This window comes from Staurois parvus, unplaced genomic scaffold (assembly GCF_062004578.1).
Source record: "Staurois parvus isolate SC_StPar_1 unplaced genomic scaffold, SC_StPar_1.0 ptg000132l, whole genome shotgun sequence".
Lineage (NCBI taxonomy): Eukaryota > Metazoa > Chordata > Amphibia > Anura > Ranidae > Staurois > Staurois parvus.
In genome coordinates this window covers 1,068,005-1,093,978 of record NW_028317928.1, presented here as the reverse complement: position 1 = coordinate 1,093,978, position 25,974 = coordinate 1,068,005, and the positions used below count along the sequence as shown (strand labels likewise).

The following is a 25,974-nucleotide window of genomic DNA, read 5'->3' as shown; positions in this document are numbered from 1 at the left end:
AAAGGCACAGCACACCAACATCAAAACCTCATCCCCACTGTAAAACATGGCGGAGGGAGCATCATGGTTTGGGGCTGCTTTGCTGCCTCAGGGTCTGGACGGATTGTTGTCATTGACAAGAAAATGAATTCCAGAGTTTATCAAGACATTTTGCAGGAAAACGTACGACCATCTGTCCGCCAACTGAAGCTCCGCAGAGGATGGGTGATGCAAGAAGACAATGACCCAAAGCATACAAGTAATTCAACAAAACAATGGGTGCAACAGCACAGAATACACCTTCTGGAGTGGCCCAGTCAGAGTCCTGACCTCAACCCAATTGAAATGCTGTGGCATGACCTTAAGAGAGCGATTCACACCAGACATCCCAAGAATATTGCTACACTGAAACAGTTTTGTGAAGAGGAGTGGTCCAAAATTACTCCAGATCGTTGTGCAGGTCTGATCTGCAACTACAGGAAACGTTTGGTTGAGGTTATTGCTGCCAAAGGAGGGTCAACCAGTTATTAAGTCCAAAGGTTCACATACTTTTTCCTCCCTGCACTGTGAATGTTTACATGTTATGTGCAATTAAACCATGGCAACATCTAATGTTTATGTAGTATTATGTTCAGCAGACTGTGTTCTTCTATTGTTGTGACTTAGATGACATTCAGAGCACATTTTATGCCCAATTCATGCAAAACTCCACGTAATCCCAAGGGGTTCACATACTTTTTCTTGCAACTGTACATAGTTAGGTTAAAGCACAATAAAGCCTTCTTATAACAAAAAGGTATTCAAATGTCTCATGCCAACATGTACAGTAAATGCTCTATAATCAGTGTTGCAACCTACCAGATTGAAATTCATTGACACGACACCTAAATTTTACTGGCACAGCCAAGTTTTCACTGGCATTTCCAAAAGTTACAGTTTTAAGTGCAAATTTTAGTATTTAGGCTACATGTACCATATGCCATTAGCAATGTGATTTAAGGTAGATATTAAGGCAAAAAACATATTATTTTATTTTTGATATAGTAAGTAGCTCAGGGATAGGACTTAAGAGGGCAAGAAATTAAGTGACGTGACACATCCCCTCCTGAGTCACAGTGACAGTCTTTCTCCAAGCCTGGTTGTCCCTTTAGTCCATTGACTGTCCATCTGCTGGCTTGCCTTGCTCCCGTCCCTCAGAATCGAGGCTCTGGCCGCCTTTGCACCAGACATCACACGACACCAGGGGTGGACTGACCATTTGGAAACTCGGGCGCTGCCCGAGGGCCCGGGGTCAGTAGGGGGCCCCATGAGATGCAAAAAAAGGGTTTGTGAAAAGAGATTCACAGAAAAAGCGGCTACATTATGAACAGAATGTGATACTCAGAAAAATTTCCAAACATTATGCTTTATTACACATACAAATTTGGCATATGGGCAATCGCCCTGGTTTACCATCACCTCAGTATGAGACAATACACACAGACCTAAAACCATATAAAATGACACCAAGACCGGTCTGAATACATGTGCAACAAGGACAATGACTACAAGAGTCTAAAGTCCCTGTAGCACTGGCGCATAGGTGAACACTTCCCAAAGGAGGTGTATACAAAGATTATACCATAGGTATACCATAAAACATGTTATAAATGTGTAGACTATGCTACTACCAGAATGATTATATCCCAAACAGGGAGTTTCAAAAAATTATACTATGGATATAAGTATCACATGTATGCAATACAGCAAGCACAGTATGCGTCAAAAAGAAGGCATGCCTCTAGGCCTATATGAGACAAAACATGAATATCATATAAATGATGCAGTACATTCCTATGCCGGCACAAGTGGTTGGGGCCCATTCATCTGTGATATTACCAGCTGTTTCCTAGGGCTCTTGAATAAGAATATGCCCCATTTATTACCATTTGGTCCTGATGAAGCTGAGTGAGATACGCCCATCGGCGAAACGCGTTGACGTCATACGTCAGATACGTCACTTCCGGTCATGCGCATTAGGTGGAACGCACGCTGACCCATAAGGAGGAAGCCATTTTCACATGCCATGAGGCAAGCCTAGGCAGCACAGGCACCGAGAAGAGGCTGGAACCCGCGGTATATCGGCGGATGTCAGCGGTGGTTCCTTGGCCTCCCTGGCCTTGTATGGCAGTACCTATGAAGGACATCCTTTCCTCTCCTATTATCCATTGCACAGGTGGTGAGTGGACTGTTGCAGGACACTAGATATATGGTCCTATGTGATCTATATGACCTATATATCCTATATAGAGTGAAAGCTCTTTCAGTGACTTTCCACATATTGTTTGTTTCACTACAGGATGGGGACATCATGGTGCTTTACATAGGAAACAAGATATACCACATGTATTTCAACAGGCAGAAGATCTATTGGGATGTGTCTTGTTTTTCTTACAGAAAGTGGTGTGTAGTCCACATGCAGTGGTGAAGAAACCATTTCAAGCAGTGCGCTGCTTTATGCATCTATCCTTCCATCCTGGTAATAAATGGGGCATATTCTTATTCAAGAGCCCTAGGAAACAGCTGGTAATATCACAGATGAATGGGCCCCAACCACTTGTGCCGGCATAGGAATGTACTGCATCATTTATATGATATTCATGTTTTGTCTCATATAGGCCTAGAGGCATGCCTTCTTTTTGACGCATACTGTGCTTGCTGTATTGCATACATGTGATACTTATATCCATAGTATAATTTTTTGAAACTCCCTGTTTGGGATATAATCATTCTGGTAGTAGCATAGTCTACACATTTATAACATGTTTTATGGTATACCTATGGTATAATCTTTGTATACACCTCCTTTGGGAAGTGTTCACCTATGCGCCAGTGCTACAGGGACTTTAGACTCTTGTAGTCATTGTCCTTGTTGCACATGTATTCAGACCGGTCTTGGTGTCATTTTATATGGTTTTAGGTCTGTGTGTATTGTCTCATACTGAGGTGATGGTAAACCAGGGCGACTGCCCATATGTCAAATTTGTATGTGTAATAAAGCATAATTTTTGGAAATTTTTCTGAGTATCACATTCTGTTCATAATGTAGCCGCTTTTTCTGTGAATCTCTTTTCACAAACCCTTTTTTTGCATGCCTTCTTTGGCTACTGAATGGAGACCATTTACTGGGTGATACGGTAATTTATTTTACAACCTCTTAATAACTACCTTTAACAAAAGGCCCCATGAGATGCCCCTGGTACCTTTTTCATAGGATTTTTTGAGTTTGGGCAAGGACACAGGGGCCCCATGATTCCCTATTGCCCGGGGGCCCCATGAGTTGTCAGTCTGCCCCTGCACGACACACTCTGGCACTGCCTCCTTCAGACCCACCACCCACCCGTGTCTGAGTGTGACAGCCAGATTTTTACCTATCAGCCTTTTCCTTTTACTGGCATTTACTGGCAGTTGAAAAGTGCCCCTTTTTTACTGGCTACCAGTAAAAATATTGTTGGTTGGCAACACTGTCTATGATACAATACATAGCTGCCAGTGTAGCCCTAGCGCATCTGGTATGAATGAGCCCTATAACCTGATCCAGAGGAAGTCGAACAGCCCTATAAAGCTCAATCCTGTTTGTTCCACTAAGGAAAGGAATTCCTTCATCAAAGGCAACCAGATACCCCTTTGGATCAACAATCTTCAATGTTCTTTCTTACATAATAATAGCCAGTTATGTTTTCTGAATGTAGAAACATATCCAGTCTTTTTCGAAGAATCTTCCAAATTAGCTAAAACTTGCCTCCTTTGGAAGTCTATTTTACAGCTCTTACTGTAAAGATGCCTTGCTGCATGTGGAGGATAAATTTCTTTTCCTGCAGGTAAAGTGCTCTCGTGTTTTTGCTGTGACCTTAGAAAACTCCATAAAATTTACTAAATGGATTATTTACATATTTATACCAGGGATTCATATCCTCAATGGCCTCTTCTCAATGGAGAATACAGTTGCAAGAAAAAGTATGTGAACCCCTTGGGATTACGTGGAGTTTTGCATGAATTGGGCATAAAATGTGCTCTGAACGTCATCTAAGTCACAACAACAGAAGAACACAGTCTGCTGAACATAATACTACACAAACATTAGATGTTGCCATGGTTTAATTGCACATAACATGTAAACATTCACAGTGCAGGGAGGAAAAAGTATGTGAACCTTTGGACTTAATAACTGGTTGACCCTCCTTTGGCAGCAATAACCTCAACCAAACGTTTCCTGTAGTTGCAGATCAGACCTGCACAATGATCTGGAGCAATTTTGGACCACTCCTCTTCACAAAACTGTTTCAGTGTAGCAATATTCGTGGGATGTCTGGTGTGAATCGCTCTCTTAAGGTCATGCCACAGCATTTCAATCGGGTTGAGGTCAGGACTCTGACTGGGCCACTCCAGAAGGCATATTCTGTGCTGTTGCAGCCATTGTTTTGTTGAATTACTTGTATGCTTTGGGTCATTGTCCTGTTGCATCACCCATCCTCTGCGGAGCTTCAGTTGGCGGACAGATGGTCGTACGTTTTCCTGCAAAATGTCTTGATAAACTCTGGAATTCATTTTCCCATCAATGACAACAATCCGTCCAGGCCCTGAGGCAGCAAAGCAGCCCTAAACCATGATGCTCCCTTCGCCATGTTTTACAGTGGGGATGAGGTTTTGATGTTGGTGTGCTGTGCCTTTTTTTCTCCACACATAGTGTTGTGTGTTCTTCCCAAACAACTCAATCTTGGTTTCATCTGTCCGCAGTATATTTTGCCAGTAGTGCTGTGGAACATCCAGGTGCTCTATTGCAAACTTCAAACGTGCTGAAATATTCTTTCTGGACAGCAATGGCTTCCTCCGTGGTGTCCTCCCATGTACTCCATTCTTGTTTAATGTTTTCCTTATTGTAGATGTGTCAACAAAAATGTTAGCATGTGCCAGAGATTTCTGTAGGTCTTTAGCTGACACTCTGGGTTTCTTCTTTACCTCATGCAGCATTCTGCGCTGTGCTCTTGCAGTCATTTTTACAGGACGACCACGCCTAGGGAGAGTAGCAACAGTGCTAAACTTTCTCTGTTTGTAGACAGTCTGTCTTACCGTGGACACATGAACATCAAGGCTTTTGGAGATACTTTTGTAACCCTTTCCAGCTTCATGCAAGTCAACAATTCTTGATCGTAAGTCTTCTGAGAGCTCTTTTCTGAGAGGCATGGTTCACATCAGACAGTGCTTCTTGAAACCAGTAAACCCAAAACAGGTGTGTGTTTTTTAAGGCCAGGACAGCTGTCAGCAACACATCCAATATCATCACACTGATTGGAGTCAAGGTTGGCTCACTCCTGGCTCCAATTAGCTCTGGGAGAAGTCATTAAGCTAGGGCCTCACATACTTTTTCCTCCCTGCACTGTGAATGTTTACATGTTATGTGCAATTAAACCATGGCAACATCTAATGTTTGTGTAGTATTATGTTCAGCAGACTGTGTTCTTCTATTGTTGTGACTTAGATGACGTTCAGAGCACATTTTATACCCAATTCATGCAAAACTCCACGTAATCCCAAGGGGTTCACATACTTTTTCTTGCCACTGTACATTCAGTTCAGTCAAAGAGTTATCTATGGTCGAAATTTCAAATCATATATTTCCACATTGTATTTCTGTTATTTCTAGCCTACGTCTATTAATTAAAAACATCTTGAAGTTTGTAAAGTTACTTTGTGACAGAAGGTCATCTAAGTATCCCAAAATTAGAGGGTCTTGTCAGTGTAATAGAGCTAGTGGCCAGCACCTTGGTGAACACTCGAGATGCAGATTAGAGGCCTAAGGGCAGGAACAGATTGGTAGTGTAGGGGACCCACAGCAAGCATAAGAAAAGCTGATGTACTGGAAAGATGAGGGAATGTAGGTATGCATCCTTCATGTCCACCAAAGCTAGAAAGCCTCCTTGTTGAAGAAAGTGATAACATACCTGGTGGGTTCTTTGCAAAATTTCCTGGTTCAAATTAAAACATTCAGTGACTTTAGATCCAGGATGGGATAGATGCCCCATAAGTTTGGAAACAGTGAACAAGTTGGAGTAAAACCCCTGGAACTGTTCAGCTACAGGAAGGGATTGATGCCCTTGAAGACCACTTCTGGCATCCAGGCGTCTGAGATGCAAGCTGCCTAAGTGTTCACAAAGGTTAACAAATGCTTGGGAGTGCAGTAGGCTTCTGTAGAGGAAGGTGGGTGGTATTGCTACCATTAGCATCCTTGATAAAGGCATCAAGATTAAATTCAAAGAGATGTTGTCCCTCAAAGGCCGTGCAGCTCAAATGCTTACTATAATCGAGTTTATCAGTCTAGCACTTTAACCAGTTTCCTAGGCATATGTACAGACAGGAAACACATGAAAGGCAGATAAGACAGGAAACCTCTGGCACCTATTGTAGCCTAAAACTACAGTCATTTACTCCAAAATGCTCTACGACCAAGGGATTAAATGCAATAGAGGCAACATCCCTTTTAAAGGACATTGACCAGTTAGACAGGGTTTGGCAAAACAAGGTAACAGCAAAAACAGGGTGAAGAACAGAACCTTCCAGCAAAAACAGGGCTCTAGAGAGGGCCTCCAGCATTTTAATTCTTTGTGTTTAAAGGCAGGTTCATCCTCCAGCGATATGGTCACTTTTTTAAGGCTGGACACTACAATCCACAGAGGGGAGACCACTATTTAGCAAAGTCCTCTTCAAATCTGTACATGACTAATAAGCATGTGGGGAGGGCAAACATCTTGTCAGGATGTTTCCAATCTCCATAAAGAAAGACTGATAGCAGCAGATGCACTTGGAAAGGTCTCCAAAGGATCAAAGACTGAGGGTAACATTTGTAAAAGCAAAATGTTTATCTTCTAGTGCAAGAGCAGTGCACACAACATCAATATGATTTGAAATGGCATCTTAACTTGCGAGTAATGGCAGAAGCCTATTACTCCACAAGTTTGTCAGGTAGAGACGCGAGTGACCCACAATCAGGTACTCTGTGGCCGATAGCTCAGAAGCCACCAAGTCTGCAGGCAAATTAGATACAAAATCTGCAGGGGAGGGCATAGGAGTATGCTTGTGGTCTTTGTGGTCAGAATCAGCAAATAACTGGGTGATTTGGGCCCTAAAATCACCTTCATGACTGCAGTAAACCCCTCAGTAGAGAGGGAAGAGTTACCAATCACACCTGAAGTAGCTATGGAAGACTTTGAAGATGGAATAGACTTTAGGAGTATAGAGAAACATGATTCTAGGCTGCAGACATCAATCACATCAGTAAGCAGCATTAGAGATGTTAGTAGAGTGTAAACTGGGGGGACCTGGTACCATTGAACAGTCCCCCTCTCTAGAATCAGGCATATTGTCACCGCATGTTGGTAAGACAACATAAAAGCAATCAATGGGCAAGAAAAAAAACTATTTTCCTTAGTAAATTGGAAAAGTATTAGAACATTTGTTAAGTTATTATGACTGTCTGTGTCTTCCTGTCCCAGTAACAGCCGTTACCCTGATCACCTCCCCATATGCTACCAAAATACTTTATGTTTAGTGGGGTGGCCTCCTTCTGTCCTTAGGCCTCAGATCTCTCCCACTGAGAGACAAACAGTTTCCTTTTTACGAGCCAGAAGGCAGTGTGCACACAAAAAACTGCACAAAGGATGTATCAAATGGACCCCATCCAAGGAGGATCCTTCTCCTCATGATCAGCCAAAGCTAACCAAGAAGGACTAGGTGAGCAGCTCTCCCAAAGGGAGACACCACAAGGCAGGGGTGGAAAAAACCAGGGCCATACATCCACCCCCTACACTTCAGGGTATGTATGAAGACCCTCACCCTACAATCCTTAGTGGAAAAACACACATATACAGCAAGTGCAAATGATGCAAACGCTAGAAAAATAAATCAAACAAAAAAGGTGCTAATGCTAGTGCAGTGGCTAGGTCTTGTAGCTCGGTAATAAAAGTTGCCCAGGTCTCAGCCAAAAGGCATAGGGCATGGTGCAGAATAAAAGCTTGTGGTGTCCCACACCCATAGTGTTACTCAGGCATCCCCAGGGCACTACTGAGAACGCCAGACAAGGTTGCACATTTCAGATCAAGATACACTGGGCCCCTTGGAACCCTCCACACCAGGGAATACTCCTGACCTTCACCTTTACCCAGTGAATTCTTAATTCAGTTTTTTCCCAGGGGGAAGACCACTCAGGAACCCCATCATACCAGCAGGAACACTATACACCTAGCCATCCAAGCAGAAAAGGCCAGAATGACATTGGAGAACCCCTACTGGACACTGAAAAGAACAGATACTACACTTGATTTTATCCCAAAGACTGAGAAGGGCATTTTTTTTAGGTAATCACCAGAAGTGTTTCGTGTTCTGAATTGTTTTACTAAAATTGATTCTCAGCTATGCAACCACGTTACCCTGATTGAGCCATAAAAATATTTCTGTGAAGAGTTCATATTTCTTCAGCTTTCATAATCCATTTTATCTTATTAAGAAGTGTATAAATGTTCTTTGCCTTTTTGACCATGTTTTGCATTTGTAGCGTTACCCCCATAGGAGCCGCTTGTATGTTTGCTTGGGTCTCCCTTATCTTTGCCCCGCATCCAGGCACACTGTATTTTCTATAGTCAGGTGCACACACACTTTCGCTTGTTATCTTCAATGACCAGTCTAGGGGATGTTGTTTTTGTATTTTTATTATAGAACTGAGGCTAGGGATGAGAAATTTAGTAGGATATTCCAGAATTAGAACTAATTACTGATCTCTAGTTGAGCACTTTCAAAGTCCTTGCTAGAAGCAGAGAGCAGACTTTTCTCATTCCTAAACTACTTGGTGCTATCATCAAAGTCCCTTTAGCAGTAGTAGTTGTAGTAGCAGCTCCTCAGGTACAAGCCAGCAATGGTAGACTGTGGCAGTCCAAAAGTAACAGAAACTGAGCAAAGTCCTATGAAGTAGCAACAGTTGTCCAAGCTCTTCAGAACACCAGCCAGTGTTCCCTTTTACTCAGACCCACACTATCAAGCACCAGAGGGGTAGCAAAGCACACAGAGTCCCCAAGATCTCTCAATGTCTGTACTTGCAATGCCCAAAGGCAAAATGGTATCCTCCTTCCAATCTTACAAGGGACACCCTTCAGTGATACCACTAACCGACAGATCTTCGTCAGACAGCTCCTCTCAGTCAGCTTATTGAAGAAATAGAGTCACTCTTACCATTTTCAGGCCCTCAAGTCACCCACCTGAGGTTGCAGGTGCCAGGCGAGACAAGCCTGGTTCCAACCTGGCTTTGTGCAATCGTCTCCAGGAAAGACCCTGGGTCCATGTGCTCACAGAACAAATACCAGCTCATGAAATGCAGTAAGGCCTCCCTCCCCCGTAATTGGCCAGGGCTGTATCCATATTCATGCTGTTTAGTTGCCTAGCTTCTGCCTATATTCTCGAAAGCTCTCATAGCTTCCAGAAGGTAAGTGGAGCTCAATACAAACTCAAACAGCACCCAAGCATCATGAGCAGACCTGACTAATCAATCACAGCACTCTGTTAAGCAAAATGCCAAACTGAATTTACCTAACAGTCTCTCAGTTAAGCAGAGAAACACAACTATATTTATCCTAACTGTACAAATCCTAACATCTACCTAGGAGGGTGCTCCACATTATTGATTGTGAATTTGCACAAGTTTAGTAAACTTCCTATTACAGTTACTGTAAGGGATTTCCGGCAAGGAGAATCGCGATCGGGAACGTGCATGCGCACAGGCATTCCAGAATTGCCAGTTGCGCGCAGGAATGCGCAATTGCGCACATGCACACGCACGGTGAAAATTGGCGCCAGACGGCCCATTTAAGGAGTGCCTCTGCTCAGGTTCAGTGCTGACTGGTCTTCAGCTCCCCCCGTGTCCTGCTAGTTCTGTACGATTCCTTTGTTGCTGACCGGCTTGTTCCTGACCCGACTCCGATTACTCTCCTGCTCCTGGTTCCTGACTTCGGCTCTGCTCCTGACTTTGGCTTCTCCTTCTGATTCTGTACCGCGCTGCCCGACTGTTTATGACCCCGGCTATCCTTGACTCTGCTCCAGTCCTGTGTCCTGGCTACCTACCTTGCTCTGCTGCACATCTGGCAATCCACAGAACCTACCTGGTCTATTTCTACGGTGCCCAAATCAGAGGATACTCTGCCTAGCAAGGTCATCACCTGCAAAAGCCGCAAGCAACAACCACTGGCGCTCTTGTCCTCCTGGTCCCTAGACTCCCTCTGTTCCAACTTCAGCGGGGTCAGGGCTAGTGACACAAGTGAGTCCAACCTCCTCAATTCTGTCTCCCATCAGGTACGTGACAGTTACTCTCTGAAAAAACATCCTGTAACAGTAATACTTAGCTCCTTGGCGCTGAGAGCGTGCAAATATGTGACCTTCCGGCGGCTGGGCCTTGGCGCCAAGGGGCCACATATTTTCATACCAGATGTACCGAGAGCATGTGCCCTGCATGCTCCCGAAACATTTACCGGCACCTCACGGAAAGGTCCCGATTGCTATTTGCGGTCGGGAGCGTTCCAAGCATGTGACTGCCATGACAGCCAATCACGGCAGTCACGTGACCCTAAACCCCGCCTCCCAGCATCACAAACCCCTTAAAGGGCCTGGAGGTGCCAGCGCCAAGGGCTTACACTCCAAACACCATATAAGAAATTGTTTTTGTCACTATTAGCCTGGAAGTTTTCACCTGAATTTAGTGGCATCCAGTTCAGCTGCCTTTTGCATGACCTTCAGTAGAGTGGATCCTTCTGTCACTGCTACGATAATAGAATACTGAAAATGTTCTCCTATTAAGTTATTCACAATTGTGTATTTCACTGAGATAAGGCGAGCTGCATGGAAGTGGAAGACAAAACAGGTGATAAATACAGGTTAAGAGAAAAACAACTTTAAAAAAAGTCAGCGTTTGTCTTGTTGCCCTCCAATACAGCTTATTTAGTTACTAGTTTTAATGGAAATGTAAAAAATTTCCCAAAGATACTTCTATGGCCAGTCCACCTAGTAGTGATGTTGGTCAGCTGCTGGCTTCTTAAATGTTTGGGTACTCCAAAAGTAACACCACCCCGTCATAATTCTTGACAGTTCCCGTCTACCTGGGAGTTTTGGGTTTTCTCAACTAGTGATGGGCCGAACACCCCCTGTTTGGTTCGCAGTCGAACTTTCGAACCTAAGGAAGGTTTGACTGCGAACTTCAAACCCAGGAGACAAGCGGTGTCTTACTGCATTCGAGTATACCGCACAACAAAAAAAAATTGTCATTCAATAGAAAAAGGCTTCTAAAATACCGCATGAGTTATTTTATTAAGTCATGCAGTATTTTAGTAGTGACACCATGTAGTAATGTATCAGCTGTCAGCGGGATTTCCTGCTCACAGCTTAATTTAAAAAAAAAAAAAAAGAATTGCGAGCAATTAAAAAAGAAGGAGAAAAATGTAGTGGCGTCCCCCCATCCATACCAAGCCCTTCAGGTCTGGTATGGATTTTAAGGGGAACCCCCATGCCAAAAATTTCTCCCCCCTAAAATCCATACCAGACCCTTATCCCAGAATGCAGCCCGGCAGTCCAGGAAAAGGGGGCCAAGCGAGCAGCCCCCCCTCCTGAACCAGGCCACATGCCCTCAACATGGGGGGTGCTTTGGGGCATGTTGATGGGGACAAGGGCCTCTTACTCACAACCATGGCCAGCGGTTGTGGGAGTCTGCGGGTGGTGGGATTATCAGAGTCTGGAAGCCTCCTTTAACAAGGGGTCCTCCAGATCCTGCCCCCCCCATGTGAATGAGGTTGCGGTACATGGTACTGTTACTCATTCACAAAAAAAAGGTTAGTTAAAAAATGACAGCAGACAGTCTTTGACAAGCCCTTTATTAAAACAACAAAAATAAAAAAAATTGTCCCCCGAAGTAGATCCAACGGCAATCATGATGCCCGCCACCACTGCTGACCCCCCCCAAAAAAAGAAAAGGATCCACCCTTGATGCTGAATCCCACCATATGACTGCACTAGCCTGACAGTTGTTAAATATCTAAGGGTTGGGGCCACCTGGGTGACCCCACCCCCTTATGATGTCTTTGTCCGGGGCATGCTGGTTGTGCTGTGATTGGCCAAAGCATTGCACCTGACCTGTGGTCAGGTGCATTGCTTTGGCCAATCACAATGCATTGTCAGAGCAGTGCATTGTGGGGCGTGATGGGCGAACAGCCTGTGTGTTCCGCGAACACACGAATGGCCGATGTTCGAGTCAAAATTATGTTTGACTCGAACATCAAGCCCATCACTATTCTCAACCACCTTTAGCTTCTTCTGTTACAATCTAAATATTATAAAAACAATCCAAAATCCAGCAGGGATGGTGCATTCTAATGGGCTCAGCAGGTCTTCAGACCCAGGAACTTGGAGTCACCAGGAGATGGGAGAGACTGTTAGGTAGTTGAACTCTTCAGCATCTCCCAAATGAAATACGAGTTTTGGGTGGACTGACCCTTTGAATGAACAATTGTAAAATGTAACTACACCTACTATCGTAACTTGTGGAGGTTATAAACTTACTGAATTTGATTGGATATTTGAAATGTAAAATACTTCAGCCCATTTTATTGCATTAATGGTAAAAAAAAATAAACTGCTGTTCCTATCATTGCGCAAAGTAGATATCAGCACTTCAGGCCAATGTCCATATGTGACCCTGCTATTGTCTTCTTGTCCTCCAATTCCTTGGAGGTACCAAAGGCAAGCCATGCAGAGCAGATATGCTAACATTCTTCCAGTTCTGTCCAAACTGTGCATTCATGCTACCCACTGCTCTGTATATACCTATGTAGTTAAAGACCCAATTGTGTTCTTCTTTTCAAACCACCAGTGGAGCATATCTCATTATCTAAAACTTTAAAGCTGAAGTTTAGGTATGTAAATTTTTACATTGATACATTGGTCCAGTGACGTCCCCATGCATGAGGGCTGGCTGCATACACTGACGTATGATACAGGTATTGTGAGTGGTGTGGTACCCAATACATTTGTAAGCTGTCAATGAAAACCACTAGGGTGGTGTTTTGATCCTTTATATACAGTATCTCCCAGAAGTGAGTCCCCCCTCACATTTTTGTAAATATTTGATTCTATCCTTTCATGTGACAACACTGAAGAAATGACACTTTGCTACAATGTGACGTAGTCAGTGTACAGCTTGTATAACATGTAAATTTGCTGTCCACCCAAAATATCTCAACACACCGCCATTAATGTCTAAACTAGTGGTGACAAGTGACAAGGTCCAAATTGGGCCCAATTAGCCATTTTTCCTCCCCGGTGTCATGTGACTCATTAGTGTTACAAGGTCTCAGTTCTGAAAGGGGGGTGGGCGTGTTACATTTGGTGGTCACTTGAAGTTCAACATGGCACCTCGTGGCAAAGAACTCTCTGAGGATCTGAAAAAAAGAATTGTAACTCTACATAAAGATGGCCTAGGCTATAAGAAGATTGCCAAGACCCTGAAACTGACTTTTTTATAGGTTAAAAAAATGTTAAGAATATATTTAAAAAAAAATAAATGTAAAAATTTTCTTTCACATTTTTTCTATTATATAAAAACACATTTCAACATGCAGTATATATATATATTTGTATTGAAATATATTGAATACGGCCACAATTTTAGTATTTAAAATATATGTCGATATATTTTTGAAGAATATTTTTAAAATATATTTCAAATATATTTTTCTTCCATGTGGGTGTGTCTTTTTTGAACCAGACTAACTACGTAACTATATAACTTCTCAATGTACGTTTGTGCCGTGTTTTATTTTTTACTATTTTTTTACTATTTTTACTATTTTTTGCTATAGTAGACATTGGTTAAAAAAATGAATGGCATCACCTAAAGCAAAAAAAAAGTTATGCAGTGAGAATGTGTAGCATTCCATAATGAATTCAACAAAATAATGGCCATTTGCTCACAGACACCGACTCCCTGTTGCATAAATGTGAATGTGTTGGGTAAAAAATGGCTTAAAGTGGAGTTCCGCTCACCCTGTCAAAAAATAAAAGTCAGCAGCTACAAAAACTGTAGCTGTTGACTTTTAAAATACAGCCACTTACCTGTCCCTTGGTCCTGTGGTGTCCCCCCCGCAGCTCGTTTCACTGGCCGTCCTGTATTCCAGGAGGCCGGCATCTTCAGTGTGGGCACCTGGCTGTGATAGTTTGCGGCTTCACAGCAAAGTACCCGCTGCGCATGCGTGAGAAGTGCTGCTCTTCATGAATGGTCCTGTAGTCTTCTGGGACCTGTTATGTGTCCCAAAAGACTACAGGAAGGGAGGACACCTTCCATTTCCGATCGCCTAGGGCCTAGGCAATCGGACTGTAAGTGGGAGCAGGTACCTGTCAAATTTGGGTACCCACTCCCCCCCGCCCCCCAAAGGTGCCAATGCTTAATGGGGAGCAGGGGAGCAGTCAATAAAGCGGAACTACCCTTTTTGGGTGGAGCTCCACTTTAAGTGCCTGATTTTCACCCGTAGAGAATGCCTCAGATGCGTTTCACCCTTTTTCTCTACAATTAGACCCCATAAAGGATGAAACGTGTTAGAGAAGTTCTCTACTGGTGGAAAACAGTGGCTGACACCATCTTTTACCCATCTCATTCACATTTATGCACCAGGGAGTCTGTGTCTGTGTGCAGATGGCCTCCATTTTGTTGAAGTCTACTAGAGCAGGTAAAGCCAACTCTGTGTGTCTTGCACCAGGCTATTCCCATAGATCTGAGCAGTGGCGTCCCGAGGCAGGTGCGAGGAGTGCGGCCCGCACCGGGTGACACCGACCGCACGGGTTGACACCGGACCCGCTCCACAAAAAAGTAAGCTGTAAAGAAAGCCGACGATCCCCCGCAGGATGAATCGGATCTGCAGATTGGGGAGCATAATGGGTCGGAGTCCGATCCATTATGCTCAATCCGCAGATCCGATCCATTCTGCGGGGATCGTCAGAAGGGGTGTCACCAAGTGTTACCGTACCCGGTGACACCAACCCTAGGGACGCCTCTGAATCTGAGTCAACTGACACAGGTTTTGGGGGGGCATTCAAGTGGTACTCTTTTTATTATTTTGGATTCCATGAAGGTAGTCTTTGGATTTGGTGTATGTGATTCCGTGCTTATTACAAGTAAATGAAATGAATGACTTACCATCGTGTTCTGGACATGTCACACACTTCACGGAGACATAGCTAGTACCGTACAGGAAAGGCAGCACCTGGGCAGCAGAGGTGGGCAAAGAGAATGTCTTGTTGGGTATAAGCGCAATAATTTTTTGTACTGTTCTAGAACAATTCCACGGCACCGAAAAATATTTCTCTGCAGCTAACAATGCCTACAAAAAAAATGGAGACAAGACTTTAAACTGGGAGCAAGCACTGCTAGATGTACACTGTGCGAAAACTTAATCAAAGACTGGCACTGTTAGGTGGCACTGACTGGCACTGTTAGGTGGCACTGACTGGCACTGTTAGGCGGCACTGATAGGCTGCACTGTTGAGCACTGATAGGCGGCACTGACTGGCACTGACAGGTGGCACTGATTGGCAGCACTGATAGGTGGCACTGACTGGCACTGATAGATGACACTGAAAGGCAGCTCAGATGGGCACTGATATGTGGTATTGATGTGCACTGGTAGGCACTGATATGCAGTATTGATGTGCACTGGTAGGAACTGATATGCGGCATTGATGTGGCATTGATGTGGCACTGAAGAGCACTGGCAGGTGGCATTGATGAGCAATGACAGCTGGCATTGATGGAAACTGACAGGTGGCACTGCTGGGGCTACACTGATCATCAGTGCCCTGATGATCAGTGTACATGTCCCCTCTGAGGAATGCCGATTACAAGCTCTCCTCTCCTCTGTCAGCGTGACAGCTCAAGAGGAGAGAAATGCCGATAACCGGCATTTCCCTATTTACATGTGATCAGCTGTGATTGGACACAGCTGATCACGTGACCAAGCCGACATCGGCTCTCGGAGCCGAGCACGCGCGGATAGACTGGGAGGACGCTATATGAAGTCCTCCCAGAACGAGAGAACCACCTTGCGCCCGTCATTTCCTTATATGGCGGGCGGGAGGCGGTTACGTCTACTGCACTCTGCTAATGCAAAGCCTAACATATAAAATATCAATTGATTTTGTCAGAAATTCAAAGCTGTCCTGTGACCAGTTCACACTCCCTGTGTTATATATAAAAGTAAGATTGATGGGTATTTACCTGGCACCACATCCCCAAAGGCATATGCAAACATCATGGGAATTAATTAACCACTTCCAGTCTGGACACTTTCAACTCCCTCCTGTCCAGGCCAATTTTCAGCTTTCAGCGCTATCACACTTTGAATGACAATTGCGTGGTCATGCAACACTGTAACCATATGAATTTTTTAGCATTTGTTTAAGATAGAAAAAACTTTATTTTAGTGGTATTTATTCACCACTGAGATTTTTAATTTTTTTGCAATATAAATGAAAAAGTCCAAAAATTTTGAAAAAAAAAAAGTTTTTTCTTATAAAATTTTGCAAATAATCTTCTTTGTAAATCTTGGCCAAAATGTATTCAGTTATCTTTTTAGTAAAAAAAAAAAAAAAAAAACAAATTACTTTATAACCAAAAATTATAATCTTTCAATTTATTTTTAATTTATTTATTTTTTAATATTATTTGTGTATTTTTTAACATACTGTCACCCTAGCAGTACAGTGTCACCATGGTGACACTGTACTAGTGGGGGGTGATGAAGATTTTTTAAATTTTTTTACATTGATTGCTTTTACACCCATAAAGGCTGTAAAAGCAATCATTTCGCCTTCTCTATAGCTGCATTCCTGCGGCCATTGAGAAATACTGTGTGAGCTGTGATTGGTCACAGCTTGTCACATGGTACAAGGCTGTTGTGAATGGCCCTGTACCATGTGACCTCTATGATCATTCACAGATTTCACACGTAGTAAGCAATGATGTCAGAAGTGACATCTTGCTTACTACTCTGCATGTGATCACTGATTGGCCAATCAGTGATCACATGATCGGGACCTCACACAGAGGTCCCGTACAGCGATTGGTGTTCCGCTGTGACTTCCGGGCAAAGTGGGCACCGGATCGCGGTGCCATGCGCTCCCAGGGAGCGCACACAAGCAGGGGGCGGGGAGGCTGTTTATGTACATAGGCCGGACAGGAAGTGGTTAATTGTAGTACATTTAGGGTGCCAAAATGTCATAAAAAATAACAAAAAATTTAATCAAAATGTTTGCTTGTATTTTTACAAAAAGCGTATGAAACGTTCAAGCATATACAGGTGTACCTCGGTTTACGAATTTAATGCGTTCCCCTGGGCGTTAATTATTGCAAAAAATTTGTAAACCCGAAACATGGTTTTGCATAGGAATGCATTGAAAAAAACCTCCACAATCGATGCCACGTGTTACCCACAGACATGCACGGGGGCGGCGCTATGAACCTCCCAAGCACAATGCATCCTGGGGAAACTTGCTTTGCTTCGCGAAAAAAACGATGTAAAACGATGAATTATTTTCAATGGATTTTCATTCATAAACCGAAAATTACGTTAACTGAGGTACCACTGTACGTATATTAATTGCAGCATATAATTATTATTTTTATCAGTATTCACAAAAAGAACATTGGGGAACTGGAGAAAGTACAGAGAAGGGCAACCAAACTGATAAGAGGCATGGAGGAGATCAGCTATGAGGAAAGATTAGAGGAACTGAATGTATTCTCTCTTGAGAAGAGATTAAGGGGGGATATGATCTCCATGTATAATACATAAGGGGGGATATGATCTCTATGTATAATACATAAAGGGGATATGATCTCCATGTATAGTACATAAGGGGGGATATGATCACCATGTATAATACATAAAGGGGGGATATGATCACCATGTATAATACATAAGGGGGATATGATCTCTATGTATAATACATAAGGGGGGATATGAGCTCTATATATAATACATAAAGGGGGGTATGATCTCCATGTATAATACATAAAGGGGGGTATGATCTCCATGTATAATACATAAGGGGGGATATGATCTCTATGTATAATACATAAGGGGGATATGATCTCCATGTATAATACATAAGGGGGGATATGATCCCCATGTATAATACATAAAGGGGGGATATGATCTCCATGTATAATACATAAGGGGGGATATGATCTTCATGTATAATACATAAGGGGGGATATGATCTCCATGTATAATACATAAGGGGGGATATGATCTCCATGTACAATACATAAGGGGGATATGATCTCCATGTATAATACATAAGGGGGGATATGATCAACATGTATAATACATAAGGGGGGGATATGATCACCATGTATAATACAGAAGGGGGGATATGATCTCCATGTATAATACATAAAGGAGGATATGATCTCCATGTATAACACATAAGGGGGGATATGATCTCCATGTATAATACATAAGGGGGGATATGATCACCATGTATATTACACAAGGAGGGGATATGATCACCATGTATAATACATAAGGGGTGATATGATCACCATGTATAATACATAAGGGGGCATATGATCTCCGTGTATAATACATAAGGGGGATATGACATCCATGTATAAATACATAAGGGGGGGATATGCTCTCCATGTATAATGCATAAGGGGGATATGCTCTCCATGTATAATACATAAGGGGGGATATGATCTCCCTGTATAATACATAAGGGGGGATATGATCACCATGTATAATACATAAGGGGGGATATGATCACCATGTTTAATACATAAGGGGGGATATGATCACCATGTATAATACATAAGGGGGGATATGATCTCCATGATATAATACATAAGGGGGATATGATCTCCATGTATAATACATAAGGGGGGATATGATCACCATGTATAATACATAAGGGGGATATGATCTCCATGTATAATACATAAGGGGGGATATGATCACCATGTATAATACATAAGGGGGGATATGATCACCATGTATAATACATAAGGGGGGATATGATCACCATGTATAATACATAAGGGGGGATATGATCACCATGTATAATACATAAGGAGGGATATGATCACCATGTATAATACATAAAGGGGGGATATGATCTCCATGTATAATACATAAAGGGGGGATATGATCACCATGTATTAAACATAAGTCAGTATATGTAAGTTAGTGAGCGCAATCTGAAAAGCGACCAATGCACTAATAGGAACCACAAAACCTTTCTAATAGAATCATAAAACAAGGAGTGCAGCGCTACATTAAATATTAGACCAAATAAACCTTTGTCACAAAGGTATCAGCAATAGAAATGAGTCCACTATATTATCATAATATGAATTCCTCAGTCCACAATGAGATTTCTGACACTGTAGGTATAATCCGGTTTTCTGTTGTGGCGATATGAATAGATTGCCTACTCACCAGAAACACAATGTTAATGCGCATATCTGGATCACATGCATCCTGGGGTCCCGGATAAAAACAGCCTGGTGTTAGGATCCTCTGGTGGTCCCTCAATGGTGTGTGAGAAGGATACCGATCTGGTTTCAAAGTGCTTACTCCTCAGGTCTGCAGCAATGCCTGAAATACTGGGGCTGAGGCATGGAGGCTCAGTGCCAGGTATGGAGAATAAAGGTGCTCATAGTGTAGTATTATAAACACTTAATTTATTGTGTTAAAATAAGAGCAATGCCGTACATACATAAATGACTGCATATAGTAGTAAAAGGCTGCTGTGAGCAAGAGTAAAAGCACCCAAAAAGCACTAACCAGTACACATCAAATGTGGGCCGCCGGACCTCCTGATCCGGCGGTGTGACGGCAAGGCGTGCAAGGGCTCCTCCTAGACGTGTTTCATGTAAACACACGTCTGCAGTAGGGGTGATGCCATTACACACCCCCAAAGCAGAATGTTTCCACCACCATGTTTGACAGTTGGGATGGTGTTCTTGGGGTCATAGGCAGCATTCCTTCTCCTCCAAACACGGCGAGTTGAGTTGATGCCAAAGAGCTGGATTTTTGTCTCATCTGACCACAACACTTCCCACCAGTCCTCCTCTGCATCATTCAGATGTTCAGTGGCAAACTTCAGACGGGCCTGGACATGTGCTTTCTTAAGCAGAGGGACCTTGCGGGCACTGCAGGATTTCAATCCTTGTCGGCGTAGTGTGTTACCAATTGTTTTCTTGGTGACTGTGGTCCCAGCTGCCTGGAGATCATTGACAAGATCCTTACGTGTAGTTCTGGGATGATTCCTCACTGTTCTCATGATCATTGACACTCCACGAGGTGAGATCTTGCATGGTGCACCAGACCTAGGGAGACTGACAGTTGTTTTGTGTTTCTTCCATTTGTGAATGATTGCACCAACTGTTGTCACTAGAGATGAGCGAATCGAACCAGGCGAACCGGAATTCGAGTCGAATTTCAGGAAATATTCGATTCGCGGCGAAACCGAAATTTTGCCTACTTCGGGTGCGCGAATCGAACATTTCCCGATCAGCCGGCAAAAGTGTCCCTGCAGTGAGCTCCGCTATTTCTGACAGTTCTCTGACAGAAGGAACACATGTTTAGCGGTTGAAACATTATATCTATTAGTTTACATTTAGGATACAGATGTTTCAACCACTGTTCATGTGAAGAAGCTGTGAGAGAACTGTCAGAAATAGAGGAACTCTGCACATACACTTTTTGCCGGCTTGGAATTATTCTTCTTTTCATCCTACTTCTTCTTCTTCTTCATCTTCATCCTCAGAAGAAGAGGATGAGGATGAGGATGAAGAAGAAGAAGAAGAAGTAGGATGAAAAGAAGAATAATTCCAAGCCAGCAAAAAGTGTATGTGCAGAGTTCCTCTATTTCTGACAGTTCTCTCACAGCTTCTTCACATGTACAGCGGTTGAAACATCTGTATCCTAAATGGAAACTAATAGATACAATTTGTATCTATTAGTTTCCATTTAGGATACAGATGTTTCAACCGCTGTACTTGTGAAGAAGCTGTGAGAGAACTGTCAGAAATAGAGGAACTCTGCACATACACTTTTTGCCGGCTTGGAATTATTCTTCTTTTCATCCTACTTCTTCTTCTTCTTCTTCTTCTTCTTCATCCTCATCCTCATCCTCTTCTTCTGAGGATGAGGATGAAGAAGAAGAAGAAGCAGTAGGATGAAAATAAGAATAATTCCAAGCCGGCAAAAAGTGTATGTGCAGAGTTCCTCTATTCTGCAGATACACTTAGAGGAGCTCTGCACATACACTTTTTGCCTGTTTGGAATTAATCTTATTTTCATCCTACTTCTTCTTCTTCTTCTTCTTCTTTATCCTCATCCTCAGAAGAAGAGGATGAAGAAGAAGAAGAAGAAGAAGAAGTAGGATGAAAATAAGAATAATTGCAAGCCGGCAAAAAGTGTATGTGCAGAGTTCCTCTATTCTGCAGATACACTTAGAGGAGCTCTGCACATACACTTTTTGCCGGCTTGGAATTAATCTTATTTTCATCCTACTTCTTCTTCTTCTTCTTCTTCTTCTTTATCCTCATCCTCAGAAGAAGAAGAAGAGGATGAAGAAGAAGAAGAAGAAGAAGTAGGATGAAAATAAGAATAATTGCAAGCCGGCAAAAAGTGTATGTGCAGAGTTCCTCTATTCTGCAGATACACTTAGAGGAGCTCTGCACATACACTTTTTGCCGGCTTGGAATTAATCTTATTTTCATCCTACTTCTTCTTCTTCTTCTTCTTCTTCATCCTCATCCTCATCCTCAGAAGAAGAAGAAGAGGATGAGGATGAGGATGAAGAAGAAGAAGAAGAAGAAGAAGAAGTAGGATGAAAATAAGAATAATTCCAAGCCAGCAAAAAGTGTATGTGCAGAGCTCCTCTAAGTGTATCTGCAGAGCTCCTCTAAGTGTATCTGCAGAATAGAGGAACTCTGCACATACACTTTTTGCCGGAAACCGCTGTATGGAGGGAATGTCCCAGAACTGTCAGAAATAGTCTATTTCTGACAGTTCTGGGACATTACCTCCATACAGCTGTTTCAACCGCTGTATGGAGGGAATGTCATAGAACTGTCAGAAATAGACTATTAATGACAGTTCTGGGACTGTCCTTCCATACAGCGGTTGAAACATTGTATGTATTTGTTTCCATAAATGGATCCATTTATGGAAACAAATACATACAATGTTTCAACCGCTGTATGGAAGGACAGTCCCAGAACTGTCATTAATAGTCTATTTCTGACAGTTCCATGACATTCCCTCCATACAGCGGTTGAAACAGCTGTATGGAGTGAATGTCCCAGAACTGTCAGAAATAGACTATTTCTGACAGTTCTGGGACAATCACTCCAAACAGCTGTTTCAACCGCTGTATGGAGGGAATGTCATGGAACTGTCAGAAATAGACTATTAATGACAGTTCTGGGACTGTCCTTCCATACAGCGGTTGAAACATTGTATGTATTTGTTTCCATAAATGGATCCATTTATGGAAACAAATACATACAATGTTTCAACCGCTGTATGGAAGGACAGTCCCAGAACTGTCATAAATAGTCTATTTCTGACAGTTCTATGACATTCCCTCCATACAGCGGTTGAAACAGCTGTATGGAGTGAATGTCCCAGAACTGTCAGAAATAGACTATTTATGACAGTTCTGGGACATTCACTCCATACAGCGGTTGAAACATTGTATCTATTTTTTTCCATAAATGACATTCTGCAGATACACTTAGAGGAGCGCTGCAGATACACTTTTTGCCGGCTTGGAATTATTCTTATTTTCATCCTACTTCTTCTTTTTCTTCTTATGAGGATGAGGATGAAGAAGAAGAAGTAGGATGAAAATAAGATTAATTCCAAGCCGGCAAAAAGTGTATCTGCAGCGCTCCTCTAAGTGTATTTGCAGAATGTCATTTATGGAAAAAAATAGATACAATGTTTCAACCGCTGTATGGAAGGACAGTCCCAGAACTGTCATAAATAGTCTATTTCCGACAGTTCTGGGACATTCACTCCATACAGCTGTTTCAACCGCTGTATGGAGGGAATGTCATAGAACTGTCAGAAATAGACTATTAATGACAGTTCTGGGACTGTCCTTCCATACAGCGGTTGAAACATTGTATGTATTTGTTTCCATAAATGGATCCATTTATGGAAACAAATACATACAATGTTTCAACCGCTGTATGGAAGGACAGTCCCAGAACTGTCATTAATAGTCTATTTCTGACAGTTCCATGACATTCCCTCCATACAGCGGTTGAAACAGCTGTATGGAGTGAATGTCCCAGAACTGTCAGAAATAGACTATTTCTGACAGTTCTGGGACAATCACTCCATACAGCTGTTTCAACCGCTGTATGGAGGGAATGTCATGGAACTGTCAGAAATAGACTATTAATGACAGTTCTGGGACTGTCCTTCCATACAGCGGTTGAAACATTGTATGTATTTGTTTCCATAAATGGATCCATTTATGGAAACAAATACATACAATGTTTCAACCGCTGTATGGAAGGACAGTCCCAGAACTGTCATAAATAGTCTATTTCTGACAGTTCTATGACATTCCCTCCATACAGCGGTTGAAACAGCTGTATGGAGTGAATGTCCCAGAACTGTCAGAAATAGACTATTTATGACAGTTCTGGGACATTCACTCCATACAGCGGTTGAAACATTGTATCTATTTTTTTCCATAAATGACATTCTGCAGATACACTTAGAGGAGCGCTGCAGATACACTTTTTGCCGGCTTGGAATTAATCTTATTTTCATCCTACTTCTTCTTCTTCTTCTTTATCCTCATCCTCAGAAGAAGAAGAAGAGGATGAAGAAGAAGAAGAAGAAGAAGTAGGATGAAAATAAGAATAATTGCAAGCCGGCAAAAAGTGTATGTGCAGAGTTCCTCTATTCTGCAGATACACTTAGAGGAGCTCTGCACATACACTTTTTGCCGGCTTGGAATTAATCTTATTTTCATCCTACTTCTTCTTCTTCTTCTTCTTCTTCATCCTCATCCTCATCCTCAGAAGAAGAAGAGGATGAGGATGAGGATGAAGAAGAAGAAGAAGAAGAAGAAGAAGAAGTAGGATGAAAATAAGAATAATTCCAAGCCGGCAAAAAGTGTATGTGCAGAGCTCCTCTAAGTGTATCTGCAGAGCTCCTCTAAGTGTATCTGCAGAATAGAGGAACTCTGCACATACACTTTTTGCCGGAAACCGCTGTATGGAGGGAATGTCCCAGAACTGTCAGAAATAGTCTATTTCTGACAGTTCTGGGACATTACCTCCATACAGCTGTTTCAACCGCTGTATGGAGGGAATGTCATAGAACTGTCAGAAATAGACTATTAATGACAGTTCTGGGACTGTCCTTCCATACAGCGGTTGAAACATTGTATGTATTTGTTTCCATAAATGGATCCATTTATGGAAACAAATACATACAATGTTTCAACCGCTGTATGGAAGGACAGTCCCAGAACTGTCATTAATAGTCTATTTCTGACAGTTCCATGACATTCCCTCCATACAGCGGTTGAAACAGCTGTATGGAGTGAATGTCCCAGAACTGTCAGAAATAGACTATTTATGACAGTTCTGGGACATTCACTCCATACAGCGGTTGAAACATTGTATCTATTTTTTTCCATAAATGACATTCTGCAGATACACTTAGAGGAGCGCTGCAGATACACTTTTTGCCGGCTTGGAATTATTCTTATTTTCATCCTACTTCTTCTTTTTCTTCTTATGAGGATGAGGATGAAGAAGAAGAAGTAGGATGAAAATAAGATTAATTCCAAGCCGGCAAAAAGTGTATCTGCAGCGCTCCTCTAAGTGTATTTGCAGAATGTCATTTATGGAAAAAAATAGATACAATGTTTCAACCGCTGTATGGAAGGACAGTCCCAGAACTGTCATAAATAGTCTATTTCCGACAGTTCTGGGACATTCACTCCATACAGCTGTTTCAACCGCTGTATGGAGGGAATGTCATAGAACTGTCAGAAATAGACTATTAATGACAGTTCTGGGACTGTCCTTCCATACAGCGGTTGAAACATTGTATGTATTTGTTTCCATAAATGGATCCATTTATGGAAACAAATACATACAATGTTTCAACCGCTGTATGGAAGGACAGTCCCAGAACTGTCATTAATAGTCTATTTCTGACAGTTCTATGACATTCCCTCCATACAGCGGTTGAAACAGCTGTATGGAGTGAATGTCCCAGAACTGTCAGAAATAGACTATTTATGACAGTTCTGGGACTGTCCTTCCATACAGCGGTTGAAACATTGTATCTATTTTTTTCCATAAATGACATTCTGCAAATACACTTAGAGGAGCGCTGCAGATACACTTTTTGCCGGCTTGGAATTAATCTTATTTTCTTCCTACTTCTTCTTCTTCATCCTCATCCTCATAAGAAGAAAAAGAAGAAGTAGGATGAAAATAAGAATAATTCCAAGCCGGCAAAAAGTGTATCTGCAGCGCTCCTCTAAGTGTATCTGCAGAATGTCATTTATGGAAAAAAATAGATACAATGTTTCAACCGCTGTATGGAGTGAATGTCCCAGAACTGTCATAAATAGTCTATTTCTGACAGTTCTGGGACAATCATTCCATACAGCTGTTTCAACCGCTGTATGGAGGGAATGTCATGGAACTGTCAGAAATAGACTATTAATGACAGTTCTGGGACTGTCCTTCCATACAGCGGTTGAAACATTGTATGTATTTGTTTCCATAAATGGATCCATTTATGGAAACAAATACATACAATGTTTCAACCGCTGTATGGAAGGACAGTCCCAGAACTGTCAGAAATAGTCTATTTCTGACAGTTC

The 25,974-nt window shown here is 42.4% G+C and overlaps 1 protein-coding gene across 1 annotated transcript in view; it reads right to left on the bottom strand.

The window, feature by feature from the left end:
• The window catches only part of LOC149466120 (cobalamin binding intrinsic factor-like), a 60,370-nt gene that overhangs the window by 11,432 nt on the left and 22,964 nt on the right, over positions 1-25,974 (bottom strand). Inside the window, exons 6-7 of the mRNA XM_089672858.1 lie at positions 15,233-15,416; positions 10,745-10,889 (exon numbers count right to left, since the gene is read on the bottom strand). Of these exons, the coding sequence (XP_089528984.1) occupies positions 10,745-10,889; positions 15,233-15,416 (329 nt within the window). The remainder of the gene's footprint in view (positions 1-10,744; positions 10,890-15,232; positions 15,417-25,974) is intronic.